Source organism: Dipodomys spectabilis, unplaced genomic scaffold (assembly GCF_019054845.1).
Source record: "Dipodomys spectabilis isolate Male_0828 unplaced genomic scaffold, ASM1905484v1 ptg000075l, whole genome shotgun sequence".
NCBI lineage: Eukaryota > Metazoa > Chordata > Mammalia > Rodentia > Heteromyidae > Dipodomys > Dipodomys spectabilis.
Genome location: NW_024870752.1, coordinates 13,475,324 through 13,498,102, shown reverse-complemented (window position 1 = coordinate 13,498,102; position 22,779 = coordinate 13,475,324). Strand labels below are relative to the sequence as shown.

General features: G+C 37.4%; 2 protein-coding genes across 2 annotated transcripts in view; one reads left to right on the top strand and one right to left on the bottom strand.

Moving 5' to 3' along the window:
- The window catches only part of Ubac2 (UBA domain containing 2), a 132,341-nt gene that overhangs the window by 99,096 nt on the left and 10,466 nt on the right, over positions 1-22,779 (bottom strand). The window contains exons 2-4 of the mRNA XM_042682632.1: positions 17,251-17,378; positions 11,378-11,497; positions 10,050-10,159 (exon numbers count right to left, since the gene is read on the bottom strand). Of these exons, the coding sequence (XP_042538566.1) occupies positions 10,050-10,159; positions 11,378-11,497; positions 17,251-17,378 (358 nt within the window). The remainder of the gene's footprint in view (positions 1-10,049; positions 10,160-11,377; positions 11,498-17,250; positions 17,379-22,779) is intronic.
- On the top strand, positions 1,379-5,775 carry Gpr18 (G protein-coupled receptor 18). Its single transcript, XM_042682633.1, has 2 exons — positions 1,379-1,583; positions 3,804-5,775. Exon 2 carries the CDS (start codon positions 3,839-3,841, stop codon positions 4,838-4,840), a length of 1,002 nt encoding a protein of 333 aa, XP_042538567.1. The 5' UTR covers positions 1,379-1,583; positions 3,804-3,838; the 3' UTR covers positions 4,841-5,775.

Here is a 22,779-nt window from a genome sequence, read left to right as displayed (position 1 = left end):
CCTAAAGAAGCTAAACATGGCTGTCACAAAGTTCTCTGACATGTAATGGACCTCTCTGGCCCTTAATTTCCTCATTTGCACAAGACATTGTTACCCTGGTTTTCTCCAGTGCTTCTAAAACCCACATGTCTGGTAAGCCATTGCATTCACAAAGCTTTTGTCACTAAAGGCAAGGATTTTAATATCTTGTATAAGGCATAGCTGCTTACTATGGTAAGAAGGAAAGAGTACAGACTCAAACGGGATATAAATTTTTTTTAAAGCATGAAGTTTAGGTAGTTTCTAAGCTATAAAGCATGTATAATTGAATATAAAGATAATTAAAATTTTAAGACAAGCAAATGAGATGTTGTTTTTAAAGTAAAAAGAAAGAATTACTATAACCAGAGAGGCAATGCTTTGAGCTATTCACTTCCCTTTCTGTTGGTTTCATTTCCCTTCTTAGATAAAAACATTCCTGATATGTAACTTTTTCCCCTGAAGACTTTGAGAGTCCTATGGCATGATAACAAAAAAAGTTATTTCTTGAGTTTTATGTGAAGCAGAAGCATTGGAGAATTACATAATAAAGCAAACCAAAATGGATAAAAGTATCTGATGTACTTGGCAAAGCAAAAGAAAATAAATGAAGATGCTATTTTTTACTATTTAAACATAAATATTTTAAACAATAAATATTATTATTTAATAGTATGATTTTAGGGACTTACTAATGAAGATACAATGTAGGAGTATCTACTAAGTGCCAAGTGCTTTGTTAGGTACGTAGAACATTTTCTGGACTAGGGTCCTCCAAATGAGAATTATGTATGTTAATTGCATAGAAACTAAGTAGAAACAAAAAGTAACTAAAGTCACTCAGCTTAGAAAAGTAAAGAAGTTACTTTGAGCCCATTTTGGCCCAGCATCAAATCGCCTTCTCTTTCCATAAAAAGAGCAGACTTTGGCCAGGTACCAGTGGCTCACGCCTGTAATCTTAGCCACTCAGGAGGCTGAGATCTGATTATCACAGTTTGATACCAGCCTTTCCTAAGTCTCAGATTCTTATCTCCAATTTACCACAAAAAGCCAGATGTGGAGGTGTGGCTCAAGCCCTTGAACACAAAAGCTTAGGGACAGTGCCCAAGCCAAGAGTTCGAGCCCCAGGACCACAAAACAGGGGGGGGGAGGGCAAACTTTAAACATCATAATAATCAATTGAAACAATGTTCCCTTTTAACATGGCTCTTAAACAGATGCCTTCATTTCAAGAGGAGCCTATGCTAAACGTGACTTCACAAACAAGTCACTTGTGAAAGAGAAAAACCACATGCAGGATGAAGTCTCAACTTGAGAAGCCTTATTTCACAGAGCACTTCCTGAAAGAGAGCAGCAGCGATCACAGCCGCTACTCCAGAACCAGCACTGCATGTGAAACTGCCTTCTGAAGAAACAAGTGAGGCCAAGACAAAAGAAATACAGCATTTCTGAAAAGCTCCATTTCCAGGCAGAACTGTCTTAACACAGGCAACTCCAAGATCCCCTTTTACAGAACACTGGAAAATGTTCACCTCTATCTAACACAGCACTTTGATGGGCAGGAGGTAAGCAGCAGTCAATTAACTTTTGCACTCCATTATTAGAAAGAAATGCTCGAAAATTAGTATTAAGCTAAAGAAAATCACTATTTTATTTTATTAAAACATTACAGAAACTATGTTGATGAAGGATCTTAAAATGTTATGTTATACTAATAATGTTATACTAATAATATAATGCTTTTAAGACATCTATCATTCGTATTCTTTTTAAACTGAAGCAAATGAATACAAGAGTTGTTAACAAATGGACTACATAAAAAGGAGCTTAAGCCCAGTGGTGGAAAATATTTAATCAAGAGAGTTTGTAAATATAGGGGTGAGGATGAATGAAAAGAAAAAACTCAATTCATTACAATGCCATTGTTAGTATTTAAAAATCTGTTGAGAGTAAAATGCATGATTCAAGTTATTCTCCTTTGTATGATACTAAAGATCTACTCTTTCTTTGCAGAAGTTCACTCCTTACATAAAAGTTAACACTCTAGGTATCCCAACATTTGGAAAGCTAAACTTTAGAATTGTATTCAATCCAAATGTTTGACAAACCATTTGAAGAAGTCTGGAATTGGAAAGGAAGGAAGAAATGGAGGAGAGGGAAACAAACTCCTGTCTTGTGTTCATTCATAGCAATTGCTCAAATTAATTCCTATCAGCAGCCCATGGTGCCACCAACTTGGCTGTTAATCTTCCCCACAGCTTCACTAATGAGAGCCAGGGCTGAATTATGGATGAAACACTCTACAAAAGAACATGCTTATAGAACCTTCTCATGGACCTCAATATTTCAGAGATGCCTAGAGGTTCAATCTCTTTGCAGCAAATGTTTTTTGAACCAGTTGAGGTTGCACCCTGGATAACGGGATGTCACACTTAGAGTCAATGTTATTTACAATAACTTCCTTTTTATTATGGTAATTTATCAGTTTTTTACTTATACATCAAGTTATTGACTGACTTCTTAGTATCTACTTTTGCTTAATTTGATAAACAGTAGAGCAATAACTTATTTTCAAAGTGCTGCTTTCTATGCAGCACCAAGGCAGCAAAATTCAGTCTTTAGGAAACTGCTAAACACAGTTCAAGAGCCTAGGTTCCAAGTGTATACACCATCCATTACACAAAACAGTGCTGTTTCTAGATATATGGCAATTTAAAGAGAATATAATATATCCTATGAAGTGATTACTGCTTACAAAATAAAAAAAAAAAAAGATTTAACAGGACAACAATTCACTGACAAGCAGAGAACAGCTGCTATAGGTGACCTCACCGAACATTCTTTCCTTTTTTACTTAAGCATTTTATTACTGAGCACCTACCATGTGCTCAATAGGCAGTGGAAAAGTGGGGGAAAAAGAAGTTCCTGCTTTGTCATGTGAACTACTGTGACTGCTCAGTAATTAGCTGGCTATATGGTTCTTTCATTATTTGTTTGTTTATTGTAGGTCCTGGGGCTTTAACTCAGGGTCTGGATGCTGTCTGTGAGATTCTTTTTATCAAGGCTAGTACTCTACAAGTTGGGCCACAGTGCTACTTCTGGCTTTTTCTGGATAGTTTATTGGAGATAAGAGTGTAATGGACTTCCCTGACCAGGATGGCTTTAAACCACAATCCTCAGATCTCAGCTAAGATTATAGGTGTGAGCTATCAACAACCCAGCTTTTATTAGTTTTTAATATGCACTTTAAAATTTGTATTTAATGAGTAAAACTTTATTCTCTGGATATTACTAATTCGAGCTATAAACTAGTTAAACATAATGAAGATGATAAAAATTGGCAAATCATTTTGTAAGATTTTAAAATCTAGATTGGCCTTTCCTCCATTAAAGCAACAAAAGACACTTATTACTAATGCATTTTATGCTACAGGAAAAGAATTGTAAAGAAAAGGTTATTCTTCGGGGAATAAAGCTGAGCAAAAACAGTGAACGTGAATGAATCTGCCATAGTATTATGACATTTACTTAGCGGATACTACATAATAAAGGATGTAGTGTAGCTAGCTTCAGTGACAGAGCACTTGCCTGGCATGCAAAGGGAACAGTCAGTACTGAAGAAAAAAATAGTTCACGACAATCCTCCCTAGGGAATGCATTCTTCAATAAAAGCTAAGACACACGTTAGGTTTTTAGCATAAAATGTTCTCAAAATGAGTATGAGAATATTAAGAATCTATTTCTAACCAAAGGTTTTTATGCCTATTTTTCTTAACAACTTTTAGTGTCTTAAGTATCATGCCTACCAGTCATTTATAAGATGACTATCACAAGCAATCAAGACAGCAATCAACCTGGCCCTTCTAACAGTTCACATCCAGATGAGTACAAAATTGCAGCTCTGGTCTTCTACAGCTGCATCTTCCTGATTGGATTGTTCGTTAACGTCACTGCATTATGGGTTTTCAGTTGTACCACCAAGAAAAGAACCACTGTAACCATCTATATGATGAATGTGGCACTACTGGACTTGATATTTATCATGACTTTGCCCTTCCGAATGTTTTACTATGCAAAAGGTGAGTGGCCATTTGGAGAGTACTTCTGCCACATTCTTGGGGTTCTGGTAGTGTTTTATCCAAGCATTGCTCTATGGCTTCTTGCTTTTATTAGTGCTGACAGATACATGGCCATAGTACAGCCCAAATATGCCAAAGAGCTCAAGAAGACATGCAAAGCTGTGCTTGCCTGTGTGGGAATCTGGACAATGACCCTAATGATCATGGTCCCTCTGCTACTACTCTATGAAGACCCAGATAAAGCTTCCTCCCCTGCCACCTGCCTGAAGATTTCTGACATCGTCCACTTCAAAGCTGTCAATGTGCTGAACTTCACTCGACTGATATTTTTTTTCTTGGTTCCTCTGTTCATCATGATTGGGTGCTATGTGGTCATTATTCACAGTCTCCTGCGTGGAAGGACATCTAAGCTGAAACCTAAGGTCAAGGAGAAGTCCATAAGGATCATCATCACACTCCTGGTGCAGGTGCTCATCTGTTTCGTGCCCTTCCACATCTGTTTTGCTTTCCTGATGCTGGATGGTGGAGAAAACAGTTACAACCCCTGGGGAGCCTTTACCACCTTCCTCATGAACCTCAGCACATGTCTAGATGTGATTCTTTACTACATTGTTTCCAAACAATTTCAAGCTAGAGTCATTAGTGTCATGTTATACCGCAATTACCTTCGGAGTGTGCGCAGAAAAAGTTTCCGATCCAGTAGTTTACGATCATTGAGCAATATGACCAGTGAGATGTTGTAGAGTAGAAAGCTGGTTTTCTCTATCTCTTTAAAATTCACTTTCCTATTCCAGATAGGTATTACCAAGTCCCTTCTCTCATTAAAACAACAAAAACTTTAAAACCTTTTACGGATTATTGTGGCATGATTACATATACTGAGCATTCTAATATACTCAATTTTATTGTAAAACTTGTATTAAACATTTTCATGAATCATTAGAAAAAAAACACTCAAACTTTGTTTCGTAGTCAAGCTTATCTACTCAGATAATTGCGCTAACATTTTGGATTAATTCTGTGTAATGACTGATATGAGGGGGAAAATTCAGCTACAGTTCAAAATAATCTGATTACATTATTTCTACTTTGATGCACCTCCTTTTTGTCTAGTTAACACTCAGGATTTGAGGTTCAAATTCACTATTTTATGTGATAAACTTTCAGTATTTTTACAAAAACACTTATGTTCAACTCATCACTGTTCATTGCTATAAAACAAGCAACAGAAAGGTCTAGAAAGGCCATGCTACGGCCCTCCCCTACTATGAATTCATTTTTTGTGAAAACAGAGTACAGTCACCCAACAAACATTCCTTAGAATTTATTATACACCAAACCTAACAGGAGACAAGCCTGAAATCCTATTTCTACCCAATAGTCTAATCTGTGACAAACAAGTGTAATATGTGGTGAAATACCTTTCTCTAATATTGACACTTTGTTTTGTGTAGTTAAAAAGTACATTACACAGATTGTGTTCCAGAATATATGTCATAGTATAAATAGCATTGTCCAGGGATTTTAGGTTCTTAAGCTAGCCTGGCTTTTAAATTTCTCCATAAAGTAAATTCTCTACTCTCTAAAAAAAAAATCACAAAAACAGGAAAAGTTGTAATATGTAAAAGGATTATTTTAAATAATATGAAAGTAAAATAAATAATTCAACTACGGCTTACTCTGCTAAATCATCTTTATTATGCTTAATATGATCACTTCCTAATGAGACTAAAAACTAAATATATGTATTGGTTATTAATGGATTTCTAAAACTAACGAGTAAATTCAGATTTTGAGAAAGAAAAAAGAAAATCACAAGGTATTCTAATCATAAAATAACATTTTAGCACTTAGATGATCTGGTCTAACTCTTCTGTTTTAAACATAAAGAGATCCAGGTATGTTATCAGACATCTATAATCCCAGACCTTGGAAGGTAGAGGCAGAAGGGTCACAAATTCAAGATCAGCATGAGCAATTAGGGAGATACAGTATTGAAAAATCAAGGCTAGGAGCCAGGCACTAGTGGCTCATGACTGTAATCCTCAGGAGACTGAGATCTGAGAATCCTTTTTGAAACCAATCCAGGCAGGAAAGATCAAAAGACTCCTCAATTCATAGCTATATGGGAGGCTGAGATTAGAAGGATTATGATTCCAGGACAGAGCAGAAAAACCTAGGAGATTTCATCTAAACAGAAGAAGCTGCATATGGTTTAAAAATGAGGGCTGGCCTGGTCAATCTTGTCTTTTAGGGGAGAAAACAAACAAAACAAAAAATCCTGACAATGTATGGGATGCTTTGATAGAAAGACAAGTTCAAGAATTACTGTAAAAATCTAAGCAAGAAAAGATTACTGTTAAAGCCCGGCGCTGGTGGGTCACGCCTGTAATCCTAGCTACTCAGGAGGCTGAGATCTGAGGATCGTAGTTCAAAGCCAGCCCAGGCAGGAAAGACTGTGAGACTCCTATCTCCAATAAACCACCAGAAAACCGGAATTGGCGCTGTAGCTCAAGTGGTAGAGCGCTCGCCTTGAGCTGAAGAGCTGAGGGACAGCGCCCAGGCCCAGAGTTCAAGCCCCATGACGGACCAAAAAAAAAAGATTACTGTTAAGAAAAGTTTAGGCAATAAGAATTAAGACTTCAGAAAGATCAGGAAAATAGAATGGGCTGGAAACAGGGGGCTAGAAAACAACAGGTGTGAACTATCCTTGAAGTCACAGCAGTAGAAGAAATAGCCCAAAGGAACCACAGGGAATAGGCTCGAGAAAAGGCCAGAAAACAGCAGGAAAGGTCAAAAGAACCAAGAGAGAACATGCTGGCATTCACAAAGCAGGTGGCTTCATGAGATTGGGATTAAAAGAGGTTAAAAGCATTTGATGTGCTATGAAAGGTCAAACAGGGTGACTGATGGACTTACAATTAGAACTTGAGATCTATACTAGAGAAATTCAGTAATGTTAAAGTAAAAAAAGAAAAAGAAAGGAAACAGAATTGTGTAGGAAAAACTGTAAGAAGACAAATAAATTTGGCATTGATAAGAAAGCTGTTTTGTGAAACACAATAAAAATCATAAAGAACAGTTTGCCTTTTTTCTTTTGTTTCTGAAGCTTTGGTACAGAAGTTTAATATTAAAAAGTTTATTTGCTGAAGTAATGATGTTTAAGAAGTATATATGAGAAAGATTTAAGATTATAAAAAGCCATACTAGAATGTTTTGTGACTTGAAAAGAAAAAGAAATATATTCTCACTCAGAAAATGGCTGAATTAACATTTGTTTCTTTCAAAGATAATATTATTATTTATTAATTTATTCAGGACTCTATGCTAAATCATCTTTATTATGCTTAATATGATCACTTCCTAATGAGACTAAAAACTAAATATATGTATTGGTTATTAATGGATTTCTAAAACTAATGAGTAAATTCAGATTTTAAGAAAGAAAAAAGAAAATCACAAGGTATTCTAATCATAAAATAACAACTCTAGCTACAGAGATTTAAATATTTCTCTCTCTTAAACGTTAATAAAAAAATTGCTGGGCACCAGTGGCTCACAACTGTAATCCTAGCCACTCAGAAGGCTGAGATCTGAGGATTGCGGTTCAAAGCCAGCCAGAGCAGGAAAGTCTGTGAGACTCTTATCTCCAATAAACCACTAGAAAACTCGAAGTAGCACTGTGGCTCAAGGGGTAGAGTACTCGCCTTCAGCTGAAAAACTAAAGGGAAAGTGCCCAGGTCCAGAGTTCAAGCCCCATGACCAAAAAAAAAAAAGTAAAAAATTTCCACCAACTCCAAATCAGACTTCTTCATGCACCAATGAATATGATTTTATAGCAAAGTAAATATGATGATTCCACTGTCATCCAACCCTTTGTACTGTGTCATCAGACGAAGGGACAGTAAAAATAAGAGCTAAGAACTATGTTACTATTCATCTCAAGATTTATTCTAATACAAGCACACATGGACACACACTCACTCTTCCAGAACTCACAGTAGGCTTTTTTTCCAGAATTACACCAAATACTTCCCAGTGACTACACTTCTCTCACAAAGCAGTCAGCATACACATCTCAGCTTAATTACACTTAAAACCCATGGCAATCAATAAACCTGTGTGATAACTATCACACAGAACTTCCTATCTCTACTCAAAGTGTTAGTACAGTACATTAAAACAACTAAAGGTCTACATTCATCGACAATCATGTCTATTATAACCCAGTAACTTCATGAAGTGCAATTATAATGTAAATACTATCAATGTAAGTATGAAAGCTACTGGATCATCAAATATACATTTAAAACAGGGCTCCAAAGTAAATTAACTTCGGCCTTGAAAATAAGGCCAAAATTAGTACTCAAAGAACTTTAAATATCCAAGATCTATAATTTCCTACCATCTTATCTACCAAATAATTTCATATATTTAATTCATAGATGTGTTAAGAACATTTACAAGTACAAAACCTCTGACTCTTACTACTAGTTATTCCATCTGTATTAAAGCATAATATTTGTGTTGCTAAAATAAATACTAAAACAATATGGAAATATATACTCTAAACTAGGTTGGTCAGTGAAGACTGAGTAAAAAGTTGTAACCTGTATACTGACGGCTTTACCTTTATTTTATTTTTTTTGTGTGCTAGGAGTGGGGCTAGAATTCAGAGCCTCTCACTCTCACTTGGCATTTTTGCTCAAGGCTGGTGCTCTGCCACTGGAGCCACATCTCCACTTCAAGCTTTTTGGTAGTTAACAGGAGATAAGAGTCTCATGAAGTTTTGTGCCCAGGTTAGCTTTGAATTCTGATCCTGAGATCTCAGCCCTCTGAGTGGCTAAAATTACAGCTGTGAGCCACCAGCATCTGGCAGTTTCACCTTTAGAGGCTGGGAAGTTGGCTCAGTGGTAGAGTGTTTGCCTTGCACGCATGAGGCCCTGGGTTTGATTCCTCAGTACCACATAAGCAGAAAAAAGCCAGAAGTGGCTGTGTGGCTCAGGTGGTAGAGCACTTGCCTTGAGCTGAAGAGCTGAGGGACAGCGCCCAGGCCCAGAGTTCAGCCCCCATGACCAACCAAAAAAAAAGAAAGAAAAGAAAAAAAAAAGTATATAAACATTATCAGCTTAAAGACATTCTTGACACATTTAATTTCATACAAATTTATTTTGTTTCTTAATCTAATTGAATTTGTTTATTTAACAGCTCATAAAATTCAAAGACAAAATTAACAACATAAAATACATACAATTTCTATCTTCAAGAGCTGAACAAGATTCATTAAAAATTCTAAGTCAGGTGTGATGGCACATGCCTATAATTCCATCACTGAGAATGAGGCAAAAGGATCACAAGTTCTAGGCCAGCCTGGGCTTCATAATGAACTATGCCTCAAAATGTCACAATGAAACCTCACCTTTTGCCAACTAATGTATGTAATAAAAAAGTTGTTAAAAGAAAAAGACATGTATTATGTCCATGGTTTGGAAAACTTTAAAAAAACACTTAAAATTTTAAAACACAGAATTTTAGAGCTGAAGGAATAATTAAGCCAGGTGTGGTGGTACATACTTATAATACCAAACATTTGGCTGGAATAAGCAAAATAATTGCAATTTTGAGGTTAGCCTGGGTAAAGTTATTGAGACCCTTTCTCACAAAATAAATTGCAAATATAAACAAAAGGAAGTAGCTCAGGAGGTAGAAAATTTTCCTAGCAAGCTCCAGGCCCTGGGTTCAATACCTAGAACCACAAAAGAAAAAAACAAAAAAAGGATAAACAAACAAAAAAGAAGTAATACAAAATGAACACGTAAACATATACTGGATTTTTTTTTTACACAAAAACAACTATATCTATATCTAAATATTGTCTTAGTGACTTTTGTGAATAATCCTTCAATCAGATCTAAGAGTGATACGTTAAGTCAATCTTTAAGAGCTACTTACAATCCAGAAGGCAAATTACTGGCCACCGTGATACCCAATGAATACTGCATGGCTTCAACGAGGATAAAATCAAACAGAGCCGACAAAACCCAGGCACCCAACAAAAAGGACTAAAAAATAAAGCAGAAGAAATGTGAGCAATAAATCACCTAGAAACAAAGTTAACATTTATTTAATTAAAATAAGCTTAGGTATATAAACATTGTTATTCATTTTTATTAGAACAGACTTTTAAAACTTGGAGAATAAAATAATATGCAAATACATTAGCTTCCACAATTCCTATATATGTGGGAGAAGTGGTGTTTGTGCCAAAATATATTTTAACTAGCAACACAAAAACTATTAGGTCAAATAAATTATCAGAATTTTATTCCAAAGTCCTAAGTAAAAGTTTTATTACCTATTTACAACTAATATTGTGTGTTATTGCTACTATTCTCATTACCATCATTTTGTTATTATGGTACTGTTTTAAATATTAAACTTTCCTTTGGCTAATGCCCAAATCAGATATAAGAAAATATAACTTAAAAGATGATTATAAGTAATAAACCAAGTTTTTAAAAACAAAATTTAAAAAAAAAAATCTAAAAAAAATAAAAATAAAATCTATTTTAAAATAGGGGTTGGGCATAGTATCACATGCCTATAGTCCCAGCTATTCAGAAATCTGAGGCAATTGGATTATAAATACAAGGCCAGCCTGGGGAATTTAGCAAGATTCTCCTATCTCACAATTTTTATAAGTACATAAACAGGCTGCACATAGTGGCTCAAACTTGTAATCAAGCCACTGGGGAGATACAGATCAGAGGACTGTGGTTAAAAGCCAGCCTAGGCACAATAATGTTCAGGAGATTCCATCTGAGCCAATGTCCGGTTATAGTAGCTAGTGCCTGTTACTCCAGCTACAAGGGAAGCAATGGCTGGAAACAATAGTGCTCACCTGTTATTTCCAGGAACACACGGAAGCATAAGTAGGAGGCCCACAGCCCCAGCATAAAGCAAGACCAACGCAAAGAGGGGCTGGAGACATAGCTCAAGTGGCAGAGTGCCTACCTAGCAAGCAAGAGGCCCTGAGTTCAATCCTTAGTACTGCCAAGAAAAGAAAAAGAAATAACAAAAACTTTTTAAAGGACTTGGAATAGGGAGGGAACTCAGTGGTGGAACACATATGCTAGCATGAACAAGGTCCAGGGTTCGGTCCTCATGATAGATGGATAGATAGATGTATAGATGGATGTATGGATGATAAACAGATAGATGTATAAATGAATGTCTTTTTTAAGAACCTAAGTAATAGAGCAAAATACATAAAAACTTACTGCAAATTTTCTGCTTCCATATCTTCTTTCAAATATTCTAAAATTATAAATAAGCAAACTACTGCAGAAAGTATCTTTCAAATCAAGGCAAATTATTCTTCCACATATCAACCTCCAAATCTAGATAGAAATTTAAAAAAAGAACAATAAATAAGAGTAAGATTTGTCCAGGTCTCTGCTGTAGCAAATTTATTGTTTACTTTATACTGCTTATTTATATACTCTAAGCAATACTATGATGCATACACAAAAAGAAAACTAAATGGATGTAACTTTAAGAAATAAGCTCAATAGTCTCATACTAACCATTCTTTCCAACAACAGAACAAAAGGTACTTAAAACTTTGCTTCTTAGAACAGAATGAATTCTCATTAAGAAAAGTTCCTGTGAAAAAATTTATTTGGTAAGATTTAAAAAAATCTTATGTTCATTTTTTCTTTCCTTTTTTTTTTTTTTGCCAGTCTCTGGCAAAACTCTGGGCCTGGGCGCTGTCCCTCAGATCTTCAGCTCAAGGCTAGTGCTTTACCACTTGAGCCACAGCACCACTTCCAGCTTTTTCTGCTTATGTGGTGCTGAGGAATCGAACCCAGGGCCTCATGCATGCAAGGCAAGCACTCTACCACTGAGCCACCTTCCCAGCCCTCTTCTGTTCATTTTTGGCTACTGAGTTTAAAATTTAAAACAATAGCTGTAACTGATAAACAATTTAGTCATAAACTAAAAAAATACACATTTCTCAGCTTAATCTTAATGACCAAACTACTTCACAGCAACTACATAGCAGACAATTTATGGAACATTTATGGTCAAATGTTATTAAATTTGGTAATATTCCCATATTTTTAATCAATTTCTGACTGGGTTAAAAAAAAGAAACAAGGAAATATAAAAGAAATTGTGGTATATATACATAATCATATTTTATTTGGCCATAAAAAAAGAATGAAATGTAATGTGTAAGAAAACAGATGGAACTGGAGATCATGTTAAGCAAAATAAGCCAGATTCAGAAAAACAAATATGACATGTTTGCTTTTATGAGATCTCAAGTAAAAAAACAAAAAACAAAGAAAGTAGAAGGGGGACTATTTGGGAAAAGGAAGGGACCAGTGTGAGGGAGAAAGAGGACAGACAGAAATGATGAGGATGGTTTATGAATATAATACTTTATATACATGTATGGAAATATGGTGGAATCCACCTAAAATGTAGAAAAATAAATATACAAAGAAAGAGCTACTAAAAGTCTTTACAGTCTTTACCATTTTCCGTATTTTTAGATTATCCCAGTAATATTTCCAAAACATTTTAATCTTATTTTCCTTTCATGATTACCATATGAGGCCAGTAAAACAATTAAACTAATCCTTCCTTTTAACTTTTGTTGTGGCAAATGGCAAACGAAGTTCACAATTTTAACTTTTTTTTTTTTGGTCCGGTCGTAGGGCCTGAACTCTGGGCCTGGGCGCTGTCCCTCAGCTCTTCAGCTCAAGGCTAGCACTCTACCACTTGAGCCATAGCGTCACTTCCAGCTTTTTTCTTTTTGCTTATGTGGTGCTAGGGAATCGAACTCAGGGCCTCAGGCATGCAAGGCAAGCACTCTACCACTGAGCCACCTTCCCAGCCCCCAATTTTAACTTTTTTATTTTTGGTGGTAACTGGTGTTTGAACTCAGGGCCTCAAGTTTACTATGTAGGTAGGTGCTCTACTGTTCAGTTACACCACTAGCTCTTTTTTGCACTCAGTATTTTTGAGATAGGGTCTCAATTTCCTGCCTGAGTGTACATCTGAATTGCCATACTTCTATTTTCCACTTGCTACCTAGCTGGTATGACAAGACTGTACCACCACACTCAGCTTCTTCCATTGAGATGGAGTCTTATGGGCTTTCTTCTCCATCGGAACCACAATTCTGATTTCAGCTTTTCAAACAGATAAGATTACAGCTTTCCAGGACTATCTGACCCTGTACAGAACCCTTACTGGGAGCCACTTGTACCCAGCTCATTTTAACTATTTTAAAATCTATGATTCAGTAGTATTCATATTTAACGGTTTTGTATATTCATCACCACTGACCATTTCCAGAATGTTTCTAACATTCATGACAGAAACTCTGCACCCATTTAGCACTAACTCCCCATTTCCTCTTCCAAAGCCACTGGTGACCTGCTTTACTTTCTTTCTCCACAAATTTGCCTTTTCTAGGTGTTTCATATAAATGGAATATTATGGTATGTATTCTTGGCTTAATTATTATTACTACTACTAAGAAGCTACATGTACAAAGCAATTACAATTCCATAAGTCTGCCTGGCTTATTTCATTTCATATGCTTTCAAGCTTACTAAAAAAAGCATGGGTTAGAATCTTATCCTTTTACTGATGAATAATATTTTATTGTCTGTACACACATTTTGTTAAATTATTGACAGACATTGGGCTGTTTCCACACACAGGTGTAAATAATGCTGCTTTGAGCATTGGTAATATCCCTACCTTAACATCATGAAGAAAGCACAAAGAATTTGAGTGCCTAAGTTATACCACCTCCTTTCTTGCCCAGTAAAATAATAACATAAATGAGAAGGCTATTACCAAACAGTCCACATCTGTCTCTATCCTAAGCAAGACAGAAGGCACAAGATAGAGCCTCTATTTTCAACACACTCCAAAATATAGGGATAATGGACTGACTCAGCGCTGACATCAGGGGGATCATGGATGAGACCAATGTAGGCAAAAACATTTCATGTCTTTCTCAAGTAACACCTAGGAGCAGTGGTGCACAGCCTTCTAAAACAAACTGAAAACTCACATCCATGAGCTTTCCAGGGCTATTCTACCTTGTACTAGTCCCAACTTCATTCATCATTCACCCTGTACTGATGGTATTCCCAACTTCTAGCTACAGTAGGAAGCATAAAATAGGAGAACTGTAGTCCAGATGCAGGGAAAGCAAGAACTCAAGGATGCAAGGACACAAGGACGCAAGGAAAGAAAGAGAAAGAAAGAAAGAAAGAAGGAAAGAAAGAAAGAAAGAAAGAAAGAAAGAAAGAAAGAAAGAAAGAAAGAAAGAAAGAAAGAAAGAAAGAAAGAAAGAAAGGAAGGAAGGAAGGAAGGAAGGAAGGAAGGAAGGAAGGAAGGAAGGAAGGAAGGAAGGAAGGAAGGGAGGGAAAGAGAGAAAGAAAGAAAGAGAGAGGAAGGAAGAAAGGAAGGAAGGAAGAAAGAAAGAAAGAAAGAAAGAAAGAAAGAAAGAAAGAAAGAAAGAAAGAAAGAAAGAAAGAAAGAAAGAAAGAAAGAAAAGAAAAGACAGGGGGAAGGGAGAGGGGAGAGGGAGAGGGGGGAGGGAGGAAGAGAGGAAAGGAGGAAGGGAGGGAGGGAGGGAGGAAGGGAGGAAGGAAGGGAAGAAGGAAGGAAACATGAGACCCTAATTCAAAATAGTCAGAAGTAAAAAGGTCTAGAAATGTAGCTCAGTAGAAGTGTACCTGCCTATAAGTTCAGCCCTAGTACAACAAGCACACACATATATGCACGCACACACAATAACCATCTCTAAATCCTCTCTCCCCATATTCTACATTGTAGTAAAAGTACTTATAAAGCTACCAACCACCAGGAAAACATTAGAATTAGAAAATTAAGACTTTACAATTACTAAAATACAACAAATTGTGTTTCTAGAACCTCAACAATTTTGTTCTGGTTTGTTGTTGTTATTATTGCAAAGAAAACTGATAGCTAATTTTAAATTATTTGTGTTTTGTAACCATAATGAAGGACATGGAAACTTGAGACCTGGTGTAGGTGTTAAAAATTATCCGAGGGGGAGGGAGGAGGATGGGGGATGGGAAGGGATGGGAAGGGAAACAAAGGAGGAGGCAACAATGCTTGATAAGAAATGTACTCATTACTTTGCCCATGTAATTGTAACTCCTCTGTACAGTATTTTCACAATAAAAAAAAAAAGAAAATTCCTATTTTAAATACTTCGAAAAAAAATTACTATGGGGCTGGGAATGTGGCTTAGTGGTAGAGTGCCTAGCATGCATGAGGCTCTGGGTTCGATTCCTCAGTACCACATACACAGAAAAACCCGCAAGTGGCACTGTGGCTCAAGCGGTAGAGTGCTAGCCTTGAGCAAAAGAAGCTCAGGGGCAGTGCCCAAGCCCTGAGTTTAAGCCCCAGGACTGGCCAAAAAAAAGAATTATCATGAAAATAACTCTTACTCCTTAAAAAATGATCACTGGCTTGAACTCAACTGAGACAAAAAAAAAAAAAAAAAACAATCTGAAGGCAGTATCTCTACCTCAACTGCCAGAATCTTGTGAACTCAGAACCTACAAAATAAAGCCTTTTACTGATTGTCCTTCAAGATTTCAAGCCTACATCAGTCTTCATCAGTCTGTACTGTACTCTAGAGTCTGAAATACCTATGGTTTCCTGAAGCAAAATACTTCTCTCTTTCTGTTAAATCACAGTTATCCTTTCTTTTAAATCAAACTAAAAATACAACCCTGAGCTTTCCAGGACTATTCCACACTGTAGTAGTTCCAATTTCATTTCTTTCCCATTTGAGGGACTAACACACATTTGTGTCTTATGGCATTAGCGCGCGCGTGCGTGGGTGCGTGCGTGCGTGCGTGTGTGTGTGTGTGTGTGTGTGTGTGTGTAGAATTTCCAGGGAAGAATGAAAACTCTTCAGCTCTTGTAGTAGTTCTTATGAACCCTTGACACCTTGAAGACACAGGTGCCATGATACAGTATTCAGCCAGATGAACTAGATTAATCCCAGAAACGAAAGGGCCCTTTGGAATCCCCTGGAGATAGTTTTTATTTTCTTATAATTTGGGAATCAAACCAGGGTCTTGCACATACTAGGCAACCTGAGCTACCTTCTCAATCCCCAGGAGTAACTTTTAAAAGAATACCAGTGTCCAAACCCCAGACCAGGCTCTTTAACTCAGCTGGTCTAATGTGACTTTCTATTCTTCCACATATATGTATATGTATATATATCTTCCAGATATTGTATATAGCTTTTTTAAGTTTCTCTAGGATTCTAATGGGTAGCTAGTGCATTATATAACCCAACAGAGCACCAAAGCTATACTCTGTTCTGACAGAAAAGAATGTCATGAATAAATAATTCAAAGAACTTCACTGGAATTTGGTGAAGCCAACCTAAGCAATGGCACTATTTACATTTTATGAACAGTTCATTATTAAAATGGCTAATCAAAAACCTTAACAAAGAAGTGGCAGATTATATACTGTATAAGATGTATTAACACTCCAATTCACAAGTAAGAACTCAACACCAAAATTTTCAATAAGCTTTTCTACTTGGTTTAATTACCGCCATAAAAGTAATCATTAATCAATGTGACATCAGTCATCAGTGTGTTATAGCTGAAAGAGTTTTACATTATCTAATCAAATATTCCAAATGGAGACAAGTATTTGGAGACCTTGAATATGCAGAATAAACCTAAAAGATTTAACATTGTCTAAAAATTCCTTTGAAATCATAAAATGTATTTCCATCAAGTAAAAAATAAAACTGAAACAGATGTGTGTTCAATAAAATACCATGTGGACTTAGGGTATGCTAGTGGTAGATTGCTTGCCTAGCACACATGGAGCCCTAGGCTCAATCCCCAACATTGCCAAAATACAGAAAGAAATATTGCAATTTCTTCATTATAAAATCTGCTTTGCTGAAACAAGAATATGTGCATATTAACAATACTACTAAAAATTATTTTTACATATTTGGGTACTATGAAGGACTAATACATAATAAGAAGGAAAAGCAAATCTAAGGGGGAAAATAATCCCTTCTCCCAGAGGCCAATGGAGCAGCGCTTACCTGGAGATCGTTCTTGACAGCATGGAGGTCATACACAAAAAACTTCTGACAGTGAGGCAGCAAGAGGGCCAGCACTAGGGACAGGGCACCGGGGACCAGCAAAAGACTCTTTGACAGAGGTGCCTTGTCTGAAAGGAAAGGAAACACATTCAGGATGATTGTTTTGTTTTGTTTTGTTTTTTAAAGCATATGGGTGAAAAAGAATTTTTTTTTTTTTGGGTCAGTTGTGGGGCTCAAACTCGGCCTGGGAAACTATCCCTGAGCTTTTTTGATCAAGGCTAGCACCACTTCCTGTTTTCTGGTGGCTAATTGAAGATAAAAGTCTCACTCTCCTGCCCAGGCTGGCTTCGAAAGGTGATCCTCAGATCTCAGCCTTCTGATTAACTAGGATTATACTGGCACGGGTGAAAACTGACTTCTTGAACCAGAATAAAGACAAAGCTCATAAGCTCCAACTTTTAGTTCTTACTAAAACATGTGCCTGCAGAATTAAGTGATCAAGAGACACAGGAAAACAAATGGAATTCTCTGGGAGGGCTTCACTGGAAATGTGAACACCTCCACAGAACACCTTCAAGAAAATGGTTATTAAAATGTGAAGCAATAGTTTCTTCCAGCAGACTGAGCACTTAGCTCCTGGGTCTGTAGCATTGTCACACACATAAATATATTTGTTTTATAAGAAATTAAATGAGGTTATCATTGCCAACTGCAGTGATATTTTAAGATTTTCTGCCATGAATGTGAGAGGAGTCTGAGTAAAGTTTTTCATAATAGTTAATGGAACCTCTGCCTTTGCTCTAAATACAGACATTGGGATTCTAATCGCATGTTATAGCAGCAATATAAGATTAATACTAGTCATTGTGATGGAAAGGATTAAGATACAAGATACACAAGATGAAGTGATGCTGACAAAAATGTTTACATTAGCTGGGCACGGTGTCTCACACTGTGCTACTCAGGAGGCTAAGCTCTGAGAATTGAGGTTCAAAGCTAGCTGGGGCGGGAAAGTCTGAGATTCTTATCGCCAATAAACCACCAGAAAACGGAAGTGGTGCTGTGGCTCAAGTGGTAGAGCGTTAACCTTGAGCTGAAGACCTGAGGGACAGTGCTCAGGCCCATGATTCAAGCCCCACAACTGACAAATAAATAAATAAATCTTTACATTATGGACTCTGAGATTTCATGATACTTAGCCAAACTCAGAAACATATCGGGCACTCATAAGATTTAAAAAAGAACACTCCTGGGCTGGGAATGTGACAGTGATAGAGTGCTTACCTAACATGCATGAAGCCCTGGGTTCAATTCCTCAAGTATCATATAAGCAGAAAAAGCTGGAAGTGGTGCTGTGACTCAAGTGGTAGAGTGCTAGCCCTGAAGCTCAGGGACAGTGCCCAGGCCTTAAGTTCAAGCCCCAGGACTGGCCAAAAAAAAAAAAAAAAAAAAAAGGAATACTCATATCATAAAGTTATACAGTTAAAAAAAAAACTAGTCTTTTACAAAGATAGAAGCCACTGTAATCCTGAAGGCCTTTTCTAAAAAAAATAAATTACAGTGCACTAAATATTAAACTACTTTCATTTCCTTATGCACATCTAGCTATACATTATACAAGATTTGTTTTTTCAATTAAAAAACATTATTTTGCTGAGTGCTAGTGGCTCAGGCCTGTAAGCCTAGCTAATGAGGAGGCTGAGATATGAAGATCAAGGTTCAATGCCAACCCAAGCAGTAAACTCATAAGACTCTTATTTCTGATTAATCACCAAAAAACTGGAAATGGAGCTGTGGCTCAAATGGTAGAGTGCTAGCCCTGAGCACAAAAGCACTTAGGTTAAGTTCAAGCCCCAGGACCAGCACAAGAAGCAAAACAAAAATGTTGTTTTGACAAAATATTCCATAGGTCATGGAACAATCAAATGTTTCCCATTATAAAAATAGCCATTTCAGGGGCTGGGAAGATGGCTCAGTGGTAGAGCGCTTGCCTTGCATGCCTGAGGCCCTGGGTTCGATTCCTCAGCACCACATAAGCAAAAAGAAAAAAGCCGGAAGTGGTGTTGTGGCTCAAGTGGTAGAGCGCTAGCCTTGAGCTGAAGAGCTGAGGGACAGCGCCCAGGCCCAGAGTTCAGGCCCCACGACCGGACCCAAAAAATAAATAAATAAATAAATAAATAAAAATAAAAATAGCCAGTTTCAGTTTATATAATTGCCATGTGTCTGCATTACCTTGAAAGGCAAAACTGCACATGCGTATGAATCTTTATCAACAGCCTCCCCCAACTTTTCACCTCCAAGGAAGAATTATAAGCCCTGGCCTTCTTCCCAGGACTCCATAGTCTGGGCCTATCTGCTTGTCCAGCATGACCACCCACTGTTCTGCTCCATGGGTCCTCAACTGTAACCAAAGTTCTCATCTTAGCATCTCTTCAACATAGTTGTTTGTTTCAGTGCTTTTGGAAAAAAAAAAAAATGTTTCCCAAATACCACCCAGGCCCAGGCCTTCCCAGCAAACATACTTTAGTATTTCCACATTCCTCCACCAGCCTAAGTGAATCATGTTGGCCACAAGACCTCACTTTGTGCCTCAGTTCCCACACTCTGCTTTAACAGTCAGGGCTCCATTCAGTTTTGCCTTTCCAGTGACATGAAAGGTAGGGAGGCCATATACCTCATGCTTTGCTAGAGCTGCCATGAGCAGAGAACAGCTCCTTATACAGAGGAACACTCAGCTCACCAGTAGGCAAGACCTCAGAGAAACAACCCTGAGGGGACAATCTCAGATTCTGCATCTTATTAAGAAGAAATTCCCTAGGGATAGACTTACCAGTTACAGTTGCTACTGTGGTTACTGCACTTGTGTAAGCATACAAAAATAACACAGCTATTTCCTCCCTGGCAAGATCCTGCAAACATCTAAACTGGAACCCCAATAAGAGGCGGCTGCAAACTCTTCTCTGATCTAACCCTTAGTAGATCTCCCCATGGGCTAGTGCATCCAAAGTATGTGTGTGGAAGCACTATGATTGTGCATGTGACGACCTATATTCAATTCTGAGCAATGGAAGCCTCAGTTTTCTTCACATATATGTATTTATTCCATATGACCCATTAATTCCATTTATGGGCATAGACCCATGATCTGGAAAGAGATGTCCAAACAAAGATCTGTATACAAATGTTCAAAGCAGTATTATCATGACAAGCAAAAGCAACCCAACGGCTACCAACAAATGAACTGATAAACAAAATGTGGTATATTCACACAACCGAGTATTATTCAGCCATAGAAAAAGTAGATCTCAAAAGCTATGCTAAGTGAAAGCCAGACCCAAAAAGTCACATAATGCATGACTGTGTTTATATGAAATGTCCAAAATATAAGAGTATGTAGAAAGAAAGCAGATGAGTGGGCATCAGAGAGAGAGGAAGAGGAGGGAATGGGGAGCAAGTGCATAATGGGACTAGGTTTCTTTGTGGGATAATGAAATGTTCTGGAATTACATGGAGTTGATGTTACTTACTAACAATATAAATGTGCTAGAAGCCAACAGGTGCTCATTTCAAACTCATTAAAATGGTGAGTTTTAAGTTATATGAATTTTATCTTAATAAAAATGTGATTGCTTGAGCCCTGAAGACACTAACCACAGGTTTTGCAAAGCTTAGCCATGTGGGCTGCTACAGCAAGATGCAGCCTAGCTAAACACTAATTGGGGAAGCAGCAACCAGCACCTCTGCCTGCCCAAAGTCTGCCATATAAAAATACATGTCAAAAAAAAACCCAGTGTGGTTCACACTGTTAAGAAGCGGGGGCCATCATATCCTACCACAAGATTGGGTTCCCATTTCTGACTATTTAACTACTTGGTAAGCTTCTCAGGGTTCCCATAAGAATTGATAGTGAGATGTTTTGATATTTCATAAAGTTAACTATTTTAAAAGCTTTTCATCAAAAAGAGGCTGTGTACCCTCTAAGGAAAATGTGCCCTTCACACTGGAACAGAGCTTACAGTCAGCCTGCCGTTGAAGGGATGGACTCTTGGGAAAAAAGATCTACTCACTAACAAGGACACTCATGCTAAGTGCTTAAAACCCAGTCATTTAATACTATTGACTGACCAAGCAAGGACCAGAAAGTTCACCACCATGGCCTCCTGGGGGGGGAAAAAAAAGGACTCCAAAAGGAAGTCAGGGAACAAAATGAAGTATGCCAAGACTGAAAGCAATGATGCAAGCAAGAGTCAAGAAAGAGCAGTAGCTGAGAGTGAACTTACGGTAGTAAAAATATCAAAAGAAATTAAAAGTCCCTGTAGCAACAGAGGCTTTCTGGCCTTGACGTCTATTTTTTTTTTCACTGAAGTTCATTATATGCCCAATTCCACAATAAATGTACAACCATACTATTAATATAGCTATTGGTTTTCTTTTTTTTTTTTTTTTGTCTTTTCTTTTTTGGTACAGAGGATCAAACCCAGGACGCTGCATTTGCTAGGCAAGTGTGTTGCCGCTGAGCTATACCTCAGCCCAGCTATTGGTTTTCTATAGAAAAGCAACTTACAAGTTTTATAGAGTCTAGCCATTACAGAGAAGACTAAAAGCATACACTGCACATATTTAACATGAAAAAAATTAAGACTACAGAAGAGGTGCACTTGTTCCTGTTATAATTTTTCATTTCCATAGTGGAGACTACTGACTGTGCCAAAAAATAATAAATCAAAAATGGACTTGTAGCTGGGCACTGATGCTTCATACTTAAAATCCTAGATATTCAGGAGGCTGAGATTGGAGGGTCATAGTTCAAAGCTAGCCCTGGCAAAAAGCCAGAAGTGAAGGTTCAAGTGGTAGAGTGCTTGTCTTGAACAGAAAAAGCCAAGTGAGAGCATATGGCTCTAAGTTCAAGCCCAGGCACCAGCACAAAACAAGCAGATTTTCCCCCATTATTTAAAATTATAAAGGTAACCAGGCTGTAGTCAAACCATAACTAAAAGATGAACGGCTAACAAAGAAAAAAAGTTCATTTTCCCAGGTATTCAAAGAAATGTGGATGAAGATAAGGACATGACAGTTCTTAATCTTTCTGTAGACAGAAATTTTAAATAATCATTCAACTTACAAGTTTGGTTAGGAACTGCTGCAAAGCATAAAATGACACATCCTTTGTGGAAAGATTCCACAAGAATTTCACAGTTATAATTCTTTGACCCATAACTCCAAGTGTGTGATTATTGTTAACATTATGCCCACCTTTGGTCCTCAGCTCTACCCATACCAGAGCTCCTCCCTGCCCTGGAGTTCCCACCCTACAGCTGGCCACTCCTTCTCTCCACCCAGACCCACCTGAGCACCCACCTACCTCCCTTCCTGCCCCCAGATCCTCCAGCTACCTGAATAAGGACAGGTACCACATGCTCCCTCTCCTGGGAAATATGGCCTCTTTAATAAACCTATAATAATCTTCCTTTTTTTGTCAGTTGTGGGGCTTGAACTCTGGGCTTGGGCGCTATCCCTACACTCTTCAGC